This window comes from Mytilus galloprovincialis, chromosome 6 (assembly GCF_965363235.1).
Source record: "Mytilus galloprovincialis chromosome 6, xbMytGall1.hap1.1, whole genome shotgun sequence".
Classification (NCBI taxonomy): domain Eukaryota; kingdom Metazoa; phylum Mollusca; class Bivalvia; order Mytilida; family Mytilidae; genus Mytilus; species Mytilus galloprovincialis.
Window position 1 is genome coordinate 32682062 of NC_134843.1, and position 13239 is coordinate 32695300.

Sequence of the window (13239 nt, forward strand, 5' to 3'; positions counted from 1 at the left end):
TTTTCAGTTATATATTCATATTTTTGCCATTCAACAGTTGAAGACGACTGTGATTCGTTGGGTGAAAGTTTGAAATTACCAACTCCGCAAAGGCTACATTTTCGGTCAAGACAATTTTTTCTATAAAATCCATTTACTTTTGGACATAGCGTAATATGTATAAGGTATGACATTTTCTCAAATACGGGATAGTCACTTTCTTGCGAATCGGTTTCCCTGTCACACGATTTTCTGAACTTCATACATGCTTTGAAAACAAGGTTTGCTTCCACGTGATATCTACAACAGCATGTATTTCTATCTTTTTCAGATGCAGGTCTTACGAAAAACGGTCGAAGTTTCTCAAATGCTCTTTGTCCAATTTTAATTTCCGGATATTTGGCGACAAAATCTAAATACGCATCAGTTTGTGTTTTTTCCAGCACGTGTGTCATATGCGAAGTATATAAGTTTGGTCCCAATCGTTCTCTTTTGATATCGGATTTGTTGCCGGTCGGGTGTGATATGCCATCAGAGAGCCAAAAGTTATAAACTGTTTTCTTTGTTTCTTCTGAAATGGAATCTTTTCTTGTTTTCTGTTGCGTAAGAGCCCATGCAGACGATTCACTTTTAAGAATTCTAGACCTAATACGCTGGCCTCCAGCAACCCTTCTTGCTGGCAAACCTAAATTTTTACACAGTTTAATTTTACCTCTCGAGTTTGCTAAATTTTCCCCGCGGATTGATGCAGTAACAGAATTCATTACCGAACGTGCATTCTTAGATCGCTTTAATTTTGTAGATTTTATTGTTTCTTGAATATCTGCAACGACGGCCATTTCAACTGGCGAAACTGAATGTTTCAGATTAGCTATTGTTGGCGATCGAGGGGATCTGCGGGCCAAATAAGTCGATATAACTGCGCATCGTTTAGATGGAGATTTTGGTAAACCTTCTTTAAATTTTCTTAGGGCTCTGGCCTTTTCCATTCTGTTTTTGAAAACATTTGAACCTTCTGGTACAACAAGTGACATTGATGAAAGTTCTACATTTTTTTTACCTCTGTGTTTACGGACATTCATTTTATTTTTCAGGGAGGGGGGGGGGGGGTGCTAGGATGAAAAATTTTGTCCGGCATTTTTTTTAGTTGTTATCTCGGTCCTGCCTTATTATTTTCACTATATTTGGTCCTGCCTTTTTTTACAAGTTTATCCTGGGTTTGTTTGCCAACTGCTCATCCTGCCCTTTTAACCCCACCGCAGTTCGCGCCTGTCCTAAGTCAGGTACCTATAGCTTTTGTTAGTCTTTTATATTTTTTTACTTTTAGTTCATCTCTGTGTTTCGAAGTGAAGAGTGGCGTCCATTTTCTTGATCTAGTATACATTAGGATTTCGGGGCCTACTCAAGACCTCCTCTGGGTGCGGGATTTCTCGCATGTTGAAGACCCATTGGTGGCCTTGAGCTGTTTTCTACGTTTTGGTCGGGTTGTTATCTCTTTGACATATTCTCCGTTTCCATTCTTATTCATTATTTTTTTACTCGAAACTCCTGTCTGCCTTTTTTTTACACTCAAAACCCCTGTCCTCCCTCTTTTTCAAATTTCATTCTAGCCCCCCCCCCCCCCCCTTAAAAATCAAATGGAAGCTCCCTAAGGCAAAAACATGCCCATATCGTTTCATGTTTGGAGATCGATTCTTTACAAGTTCTTCTTATAATTTCTTTTGCGTATTGACTCTGTGTGAAATATGACGTTTCATTATTTTTCGACGTTTTTTGTCTCATTGGACATTTTTTCTGATTTTTCTTTTCTTTATTTGCGAAAAGGATAAAATATAAAAACAGCCAGTATTTATATTATCATGTTCAGTATTTGTTGTAATTTTTGAAATCTGTATCAGTATTTTTCTTCTGATTTAATCGCGATACATCGTAGATCCCGAAATCGTCAAAATGGAATATTTGTTTGGATTTCAGATGATACGGGACATTTTTTCTGATTTTAAATTTTTTCAATAGTTTTTTTTTAAAACAAGTAAACTCAAAAAGTTTGGTACCAATTTAAACAGAAATGTTTGTAATTTATAAATTATAAATATAAACGATATCCTTTTAAAATTACCTTCAGTATATGAATTTGATCTTCAAAGTTTGCAGTTGGAGTCTAGATTATTTGTCACCATTACAAGATCAAAAAGTTGCTATGACGTCATTTTTCTACATGTATGACGTCATATATGTAAGTAAAATTATGTAATTCAAAACTTTACATATGGTTCTTAATTCCTTCCAAATGAGAACTACCTTTGGCTACTCAATCCATATTTCATTCTCAAAAATGTTTGGAGATCTCAATGTTCAATGTTACGCATTACACTGCAAAATTGCCTATTTCATAAAATTTAGCGCTTCAAATCGAAACCTATTCGTGAAAAAAATATCATGAAAAACAGATATTTTGTTGCCATTAGATTGGGTAACGAAAATTATTTAGCGATTCTGCAAATTGTTGCGTCCTAAACGGACAGTTAGCCTTTTCGCCGATTTTTCTCGAATCACCTTCAAATTGTCACCAGTATCTTGCGCGACGTCGATGCGTTCGTAGTGCTTTCAGTTTTGGCAATGCGCAACTTTCATCAGGATCGCTCAACCCTACAAATTTGAAAGTGGCGGCCTGATTCTTAAATTCTAAAATAATTAAGCCCAAACCTCATATGATCAAAAAATACTATATGGAAGTTGATGATTGCTTTAGTATTGCCCGATGTAGTAATGATAATGATAGGTCAATCATTTTTAAGTAAATTTGTATAACCAGAAACATACGATTTGATTGAGAAATCTCTGTTATTTCAGCCCAGGGACTTTACTTGGGCTATTATACTACACAAGTCTTATTAGTATTATCTATTATAGTCACTGGTATTGATGACTTAAAACATATTTGTGTCTGAATTTAATTGCAATCAATCAGAGCTAACTTCCAGCACACCTCATATATCAGTACTTATTTTTTTTCGGCGGCCATACTTTAAAGTCACATTAACCTTACTTGATGATTCCTGGCCCTCTGTACAAGTTTCTCTACCGACGCAAGGCAGATCCTAGGCTATAAACACGATTTCTTTTCTTGATGTTTGACAAAAGTGTTTATTTCTATGTTATCCAATTTTTAATATTAACTACAGATAAATCATTCATTCAGTACATAAAGTAAATATTTGTATTGAGCGTTATCATCAACTTTGAGAGGTTTTTCTTTGTCCAACATCATTTACGACATTCACCTGATTCGGTTTTTCTTGTAAGGAGACTCTTTTCATTTCGTTCAAAGGTGCGACGATAAATACACATTACCTGTATTTTAACCAGATGTGTTATCAAAGAAAAGATGCAGGAACTAAAAGCGTTTCTATAGATGGTTAGCAATTTCTTTTTGTGTTCAAATCGTTTTTAAAAGAAACGATTATTTGTTAAAACACACCCAAAATTTACTATTCTATAACCTAGAATATAATGCTTAGCTTTGAAAACTTGTAAGTGAATATGGCATAAGACAATTTTAACCGGATTTTGTAGCTACGGTATCAATTATGGGTACAGAGAAAAGATCGTAGTATAATAAACACTTTATAAAACAGAACAAACACCATAAAAACTTCATCTAAATCTATAACATGAAAAAAGAACCTTTACTTTGTGGTTGGACCGGGATTGAATGTTGACATAGCAAGTTGCTCGTTGTATCCCAAGAATACATCTACTCGTAAGGAAACTTCAAGTTTTCGAAACCGGGTAGGTGTCCGACTGATTCGAAAACTATGTGCATACTTTACAATTCATCAGTGTACATCTGCAGACCAAATACGGAGTATTTGTATATTTAGTCATGCTGCAGTATTTCCGAAAAAAAAATAGTTCGCGCGTTACAGCTCGTCACTCTTAAGATGATGACCGTCATATGGTTCATTAGTATTGTTGAGAAACATGAATGTGACAAATATTTGTGAAGGGACCGACAGAAAGTTATGCAACATCGCAGAAGTGTGACATAATTACATTGCAACTTCAATGAAAGTGCTTCCTTCTATCTAAATAAAACTGAAAACTTGGGGAAGATTTTTTTTATTTCTAAATCCAAGCTGTCTCGACATTATTGAACATGTTGTTACAGCATTTAAAGAGATCAATTTTTGGCTTCGGGGTTAAAATGCCTGAACTGGTTCGTGATGAGTAAATGTATAAATATTATGGTTGCAATGTTTTCTTTCCATTGTTGAGGAGACCAACAAGACTCTTAAATCCGGACTTGTTTTACCTACTACTCCATCAAAATTTTAAAGTCAATAACATCAATTTATGTTTGGGACACGCTACTCCTTGGCAACCGGGCAGAAGATAACTTTCTTACCAATTTCCCCATACTAAAAAACCCACCCGCAACGTCCGCCTCAAGGACTCTATATATGTATCTCTTTTGAAAAAAAAAATCAATGAGATATATCTTTAATCATTATTTTGAACTATTTTTTAAAAAATTAAAAGGCGGAAATTTATCCTTAAGATAATAATAAAGGACTCCATCAATGATAGCAACCCACGTAGTTCTTTTAGAAATCATTTTTTATGAAATTAAATTTTTGGTATCAGTTTCAAGAATCTGAAGGTCTTCTAGTTAATATTGCGTGTATGTCGGGGTACAGCTATCTGGATGAGGCCTTGAAAGTGACACTAATTGTCGAGTTTTATCATTTTCATCAATCAGTCTTTTAAACTAGTTTGAAGGAAGGGAAACTGTAAGAAATTGATTTGGAAAGAAAATCTTGATACAAAATTTTTACATCTTTTGTGATATTTTAAATGTTTGATAAGTAAGAACATAGTCGAATTAAAAAATGAAATATCGATAACCGCCGCGTCTCATCTTGTTTCTTTATGCGTATTTGACATGTTAGTATATGTACTCCACATTCTCAACCATATTTCCGATCTCTCTATATAGTCAGTTGATATTTGTGCACGTAATGATTGAAAACTTTAAAGATAAAACGTAATTTTATTGAATGTTTAATCAATATTTGGACACCATCTTATTAAATTTTAATAACTGATAACAATGCCGCTGAAAATCTTGCATAATTCCAACCATAAGCTGGGTTCTGTCATCCCAAGTAGATAAGGCACATAACCAAAAGTGGTCCTGAGAACGTAACATCTGAAATCTCGCGATACTATGCCTTTTATCTTGTCTGCACTTAAATTCGTGCAGCAGAGAAGGAAGGGTTCGTCATCTGTGCAGTTTCTCATCTTTCAGTGTACTTGTTATCTGCATTGTAACTTTTGAATGGTATTCTTATTTCGGAAATTTTTGTCCTTCCAGATTTTGATCATTCCTATATTTTAAGAATACCTTTTTCATCACTACCTTATATGGATTTTTTTGTCATTCTCCTTCAAGTATATATATATTATTTGATGACCGCAGTGTATAACGCGCGAAGTATACAATTACCTGTCCAGTAAATAATTGCTAACCTTCATAAGACAGTTCAAATAAATTTGCGTATACATTTGTATACTGAAATAGTACTAATTTGCATCGTTCATAAACATGAAGCTGATTTCTTCCCCAACCGTATATATACATATTTTGGATTCGAACTTCGGCATACAAATCTCTCAACATCGTATTTCCCATCATGTCAACTATACTATAGGCGCATACAGTGAAAACTTTCTTTTTTTTTTCATAAAAAGTGCATAATAATTTAACGTTTTACGACTTATAATTTATATTTTCGAGTGACTTTTCAGGACAAGAAATTTCATTGTCTTTGTGAGAAAAATAGATCTTAAATAGTTGGTTGTTTATACACGAGAGTGTCGGGTGGAGAGAAAAATACTCAGGTAACCACTATTGTATTGTTAAGAGATGCTACTCATCCTAAGATTGCTGAATCACAAATAATAAAAAGAGGCCACAAAGGGGATAAGTTTATTTAATACAAATAAAATGTGGTCTGAAGAGGAAGAAACTATCATAAAACAAAGATGAAGAGATCAATAAATCGATAATTTTGTAAAGTTTCTTCCTTGTAAATATTACATGGTAAAAGCAAACAGAAATTGTTATCCCTCGGTATATGTATCACCTTTGAGAAGTTGAAGTGGTCTGATACCCGTATTATAAATCATCAACCTTGGTCAACATCTTGTTTAAATAGCAACAAGTGATGCAGATAAAAAACGCCTTAGTAACCCAAGATTATCCAGGGGTAATTGTGAGAACGAGACCATAAATATCTACCCAATTTATCATCAACTAAACCACGACAAAAACAGAATACACATTAATGTGTAAAATGAAACAAGGAAACAAATCAAAATATTTTGGCATCTTGCATCTATACCTGTAACATCACCTGTGAATACCTTTAATTGGTTCAAGTGTGAAGCTGAAATGTTCTACGTAACAAGTCTAGTTCTATTGTGCTCAAGTGTTTTTTAAACATCTTTAGTTGGAAAGCTATTTTAGGTTTGAGTGGAAAATTCTTAGGCCTTTTTCATTTCCATTTTACAAAAAAATAAAGTCATTGTTTACACACAACTAACAAATGGTGTGCGTATTTAAACTCGTATTTTGTATCTCCAAATCTTAGAACGAAAGCAAAATATTAATTTAAGTAGATTTAATTCTTAATGAATGACTTCCCAGTTAGTTTCATGTTATTTATATTTTTGCTTTGCCATCCGATTGGTATACGTATATATGCGTAATATACACGTAAACTATGAAAAACATTCTAGTGCATATGTCAAACTCAAATTTCTTATCAATATCACGTGATCAATATAGGATAATTTATCTAATTGATTATTTTAATTAATAACTTTTTGTGAAACTAAATTGGCAGTCTATAAAAGTTTGTTACATTATAAAAATGTCGTCAAGATAAGTTGTCACTAAGTAATATGCCATATAAATGCCAATATCTACTATATCTACTCCACTTCTGAAACCGTTGATGAAACAATGTTAAATACTTATAATTGCTTAAGGTTAATTTTACCTTTATTGTTATTAGACAATAAGTGTTAAAATTTGGACTGAAAAAGACTTAAGGATTTCTATGGAGATGTCTGCCTTGGGCAAATCTGGACAATAAGGTTTTACACTTTTTACACAATGACATTTAATCACCTTAAAGTCGGATTTTGACGTTTAACATCAAGATTTAATTGCATTAAATAACACAAACATCAACCCGACAAATTAATACTTTAATTAAACAAAATTTAGATAGATGTGGTGGGAAAGTCAAAGAAATTGTTTTCCACCCCGAATGATTAAAATAAAGTTTTAACTATTTTAAAGTGGTACTTCATTTTTTACAGCAAACTTTGATTTTCATTAACATAATTTTCCATCAACAGCGGATTTTCAATACAGACACAAAAAGTCATCTTAAATTTCAAAAAAGTTGCATTTAAAGGATTACAGAGCCCACTTTTCTAAACTTTAGTTGAGGACCATAACAATACATGGAAGTAATTTCATTATAACAATGGTTGCATTCTCTGTTGAAAATTCGACCCTACTTTTTGCATCAATTATTCACAGCTTCACCTGCTGAATAGCTAAACCTTTTTGTTGTTAGATGCGAGACATTCTCTGCAGTTAATGGGATGCAGGCATAATTTATTCACCGATTCATGTCGCGCACTGAAAGGAATTTGGCGGCGTTGAGATGCGGACTGCATTCTGATACACCTGGCTCAAAAAGCGGTCAGAAAACTCAATTTCATAACATTTTAATTTCAGTTTAATCTCGCATTAATTGATTTTAATATTTAGAATCTATATAATTTATCTTTCAGACTTTGTATATTATCTGCATCAGTTGATGAGAATATTTTACCTGAGATATGATACAGGTGCAAATTTCATCCGGTATGATTTTGTGACAGATATAAATGAAACTAAGGTTATTTCTGAATAATGACAAGGTCAAATCCATCTTCAGAATCCATGAAATATACATCAGCATCTTTTATACCTGTGTCACAGGTAAGAAATTAGCAGACGTCATTTTCTCTTTAACTAATTTAAAAGTTTTTAAACTTCCTTAAAGCCAAATACTAGAACACAAATCAATAATATACTTATGAAATAATAATTATTATTTGTTATGAAATAATTAACTCACCTTTTAAGGATCTGGGATTCGCCTGCTTCCGTCGTGACATGATGCGACATCTAAGGCTACAGGTAATAATCAAACTGATGTAAACTGACCAAAAATGACTCCAGGGAGCATGCGTGCTGCTTCTCAAACGAGGGCCAGGTAAGGGTATCCTGAGACGCTGTTTAAACAATCGGGTAAATGAGGACTGTGAATGAAAATCAATCAAGCGGCTGTTGAACACTTTGTTCTGTTGTAAAGGATTGTGGCTTCATAATACGAAGTACGTTGCATTTGATATCACAACTAATTGAACACTCACTAATTTTTACCTGGTTGACTAAATAACAATAGTTTTAAAATTATCACCTTCATATCTTAGCCATGTAATTGCTCTATCTCTGTATGAGCTGATAAAGAAAGAACAGTACTTCGACATCAGAAGTCATTACGATTGAAGATATTTACTATTAAAAAAGTTACAAAACATGCATTTCTTATGCGTTTTTTTTTTCTTTCTTAAAATGCACCCGAACCTTGCAGTTTTGTTTGAGGTGCAATTGTTTAAAACTTTACAATTTAATTAAAGAGTTCGTGTGGCAGTAAGAAAAGTGAAAGTTATACCTTAGTAACAATTTATTTGAAAACATGATAGTTTTTTTTATACTGTTTGATACCTTATATGTATCTATATCATATATGTAATATTTTACAGTGTATCTTAAATTATGAAATAATTCCAAGAATAACTCAGATAGGATTTTTTTTATATGTGGGATTCGATTGCATAAAGCATTTTATGAAATTATCATATTTACGGTTGTAATGACTTTTAAAAATCGTTTAATAGTTGCATTTAAATTGAATCATCAGTTGAGCTATGTTTACTTCCTCAACATAAGTACTCTGATACCTAATACACAAATCGACATCCAAAAATACAAGTACATTCCTATTATGAATATTACTCTATTTATAAAAATATTTTAAGTATTTATTTTATAATTACATTTTTTTATAATTAACTAATTTTAACAAGTGTTCTAATAATAATACCTCGTCAGCATCAGATAAAAAAAACTTTTATGAATATTACTCTATTTATATTTTTGATATATTTATTTTATAATTACATTTTTTTCAATTAACTAAAACTACTTATATTAACAAGTGTTCTAACAATAATTAATGCCTCGTCAGCATCAGATAAAACAAACTTGTCCCGTCTTGTAGTCCAGTTGTACGGCTGATTATCACGACTGGTTCGTCAATAGATTAATTTCCCCCCATGTTTGGTTTGTGACATCAATAAGAACCGTTAGAAACAATAATTTGTAAGTACTTTCGATAAGTATGTTCGATTTTTTTTACCTGTAGACACATCACCTGAAATTTTTTGGAAATGATTCAAGTTTCCATCCTTGGACGAGTTGGTCATATTATTTTAACCATTTCAAGGGTACTAATTATACCCAGTATTATAAACCTTTTATCCTTTAACGTTGCAAAAATGTTAATAAGATGAAAGAAGAAAATTATCCGCACGTAATGTTTTTTAAAAATTATAACAGTTTTTTTGTATGCTATAATTGTACCCGTATATAATTCTTGACTACTTTTCTGAGTAAGAAAACGAAAACAGTATCTTGAAATCGATGATAAGAGAATTAAAATATGTGTACATTACACGAATTTTAAAATCCCCAGTTCGTGTACAAACAGAGAATAAGTGGGAATTAAGTAAATACTGTTCGGGGATGCTTTACAACACAGTTGTAATACTTTTATTGAATCAGTTGTTTAGCTGGGTATTTATTTGATAAAACGAAAGCGGATAATTATTTTGAAATCCGTTCATCTGTTTCGTTTCTTTACTCAAGGGCAGCAATACAAAAGTCGATCTAAAAAGGTAGCCATTTAATTACCAGATGACATAATAGAGTTTAACTTTAAACAAAATAGTTACAATTTAAATAAATGTATATTTATCAATACAAATTGTAACTTTGAAATAGAAGTTAAAACCAGATAAATTCATTATCTTTTTCGAATTAAGAAATGAGTCTAGATTTTCACTTTAGTTGAAAATCAGAATTTGATATTTATGAAAAAGGGTTAATCAATTATACTTTCTAATTAATTGTGTGCTGCAAGTAATTTATAGCTAGTTCATTTTAATTGTACTCTTTACTTGCATGGTGCATAGGAAGAAAAAGAAACAATATGAGAAATGGCGACCGTAAAACAAACATACAATGGTCCATTTTATTTTATACATGCAAACGTACTGGGGTAACCAAACGTATGGTCTTGATCGAATATGGTACATGTTATTCCAGTTACATGCATTTGAATACGTTTTTCTATCTAATTCTGCAGCACTACTCAGTGAAAAAGAACATGTATATTTTTGTAACTGAACATTTTTCTCCGCTCTTCAGTCCTCTCTCATATGTCATGTGTAGCTATATAATTTAAAATAACTTTTTGTAAAAGTGTAGACATTAATTGCTAGATTTTTTCCTGATGTAAAAACAAAATTTATAACCACTTTGAATTAAAGGACTATATTGCTACGATCTTTCAATACATCTATCATGGTACCACTTGAATACCAAAAAGTAAAATCACAAAAATATTGAACTCCGAGGAAAATTCAATCGGAAAGTTCCTAATCAAATGGCAAAATCAAATGACAAAACACATCAAACGAATGGACAACAAGTGTCACATTCTTGACTTGGTACATGCATTTTCAAATTTAGAAAATGGTGCATTAAACCTGGTTTTATAGCGCTAAACCTCTTACTTGTTTGACAGTCGCATCACATAGGACAATGTTGAACTCACAAACTTACTGTAGTCTCCTTAGTTAAATTATTTACTTGGTCAGGTCGTAAATTCAAAGAAGCAAAACATAAACAAGAAAAATAAATCAAAACCAAAATAAACAAACAAAAAAGTCAATACAAGTAATGGTAAATTATAAAGTGACATTAGTCGCTAATGCAGTTTGTCAAAATATTGACATGATTGATACAGGGAACTTTTGATAACTTGTATATGTATGATGCCCATATATATATCCAGAGAAAGAATCATAAATAATATTATTATCTTTTTTATCGAAATTTATCTTCGGTAACATATATTTTACAACCTTCCCTTGAACCATCTATAGGTACGTTTCCACATGCGACAACTCGACGACAGCTAAATCCATCCATTGGGATGTATTACCGTAGCAACGTGTGCAAAACTGCTCTTTGATAGATTCAGATTGAATGTTGTCCCATAGTTACACTTGATTGATTAAACAGCATAGACTTGTTTTCTTAACGTCCAGTGGGAAATATTCCATGCAACTTCAATAATAGGTAGGTTCTGCTAAAGAGTGGCGAAAGATACTAAAGGGAAATTCAAAGTGACTTGTTGAGATCAAACATACAACGCCATGACAAAAAACGACAAACACTAATAAGACAAACAACATGCAGTATGCAAAACACATCACAGAAAACAAAATACGGAGCAACACAAACCCCAACAAATCCGGGGATGATCTCAGGTGCTCCGGAAGAGTGAAACAGATCCTGCGCTCCGGAATGGTATATAAGATCCTGTTTCACGCAGGCTGGCTAGTCGTGTTTCAACAAAATTGGTGGGTTGCACTGTGATTTAAAATTCCACTGGAAAATGGTGGCTCCTTGAATAGTGGAAAATATTATGCCTTTCATAGACAGCCTATGCTCTATTCAAAGAGATGTTGCAAGAGTTCTTTAGCATACACAGAGCATGAAGAGTGCACATCTTTTACGTGAGTTGTCCAGATTTATTACTGATTAGTTAAAAGTGTGTTGACGATATGGTACCCCGTTACGTATTATTTCTTTTCTTTTATACAAAAAGGAAGATATTGTATGATTGCCAATGAGACAACTTTTCACCAGAAATCCTTGTTGGTGGGTTTGCTTTGCTCAATCTTAACACATGCTTATGTTTTTTTATTGTTTTGTTACTTGTTTTGTCTTTTTTAACATTATAGAGTTGTCTTCCTTTATTACTATTGGTTTTTGAATGCTGTTTTAAATTCATCATCCTATAACCTAATGGTATGTTTAGTTGTATGTAAGCAAAATTCTGTACTCATTAAACACGGTCACCAACAAAGATAATAAAATATGAATACAAAATGGAATGATCTCGTTTTACTAAACAAATATTTTGGCACATATTTTTCTTGTGTGCACAATAGAACTAAAATCGATGTTGCAGTGACTATTTTTTGTATCTCGAATTCAGTTTTAATGCTCATGAACATTTTGCATAACTTTTTTGTGTTGAGCATGCATCATCGCCCATAAAAATGTTATTTCAGAAACATTTGGCATGTGTCATCAAAATTAAGTATTGAGAGTGTTCTATTATTATTATACCAAACTATTTTCTTTAAATACTTAAAAAGTAAGATTCCAAGTGTGAAGACAATTGGACAACCATTCCTAAAACAATTCCATTATAGAAGATGCACAACTGCCAGGGGCGGATCCGGTCATTTAAAGAAAGGGAGGTCCAAAACCAGAACAAAAGGGGGTTCCAACTATATGTCCTCATTCAAATTCATTGATCGGCCAAAAAAAAAAGGGTAACTCCCCCTGGATCCGCCAATGACTGCAATGTAATATATATGTGTAATCATATTGTGAAGTTTCAAGGCTGTGGGTTGAACATTGTTTGAGAAGCTGATTACTAGTGCACAAATTGAAATTGTCAATTTTGTTAATTTTGCTGAAAAACGACTTGGTTTTCAAATTGGGAAAACTTGTAAAATGTTCTCATGTTGAACTATAGCTGTCGGTAACTTGGAGTACTCTCAGATCTGTACTAAGTGTCTTTTTTTGTTGTTGTGGGGGTTTATAATTACGCTGCCATTCTTTATTTATGTTAGATGTTTTGCTTCTTTGTATTGAGACGAGTTAACTGATTTTAATGTATGTTCTTTATTGTACTGTAACACCACTGTCACAGTTTAGGGGGAGGGGGTTTTCACCCACTCACTAGTTTTACCCCGTCAAATTCT

At 32.7% G+C, this 13239-nt stretch overlaps 1 protein-coding gene across 1 annotated transcript in view; it reads right to left on the reverse strand.

The window, feature by feature from the left end:
* Positions 1 to 8380, reverse strand: part of LOC143079386 (ras-responsive element-binding protein 1-like) — a 51652-nt gene extending 43272 nt beyond the window's left edge. The window contains exon 1 of the mRNA XM_076254680.1: positions 8184 to 8380. Within this exon, the coding sequence (XP_076110795.1) occupies positions 8184 to 8223 (40 nt within the window). The 5' untranslated portion in view covers positions 8224 to 8380. The remainder of the gene's footprint in view (positions 1 to 8183) is intronic.
* Between the last annotated feature and the right edge of the window lie 4859 nt (positions 8381 to 13239).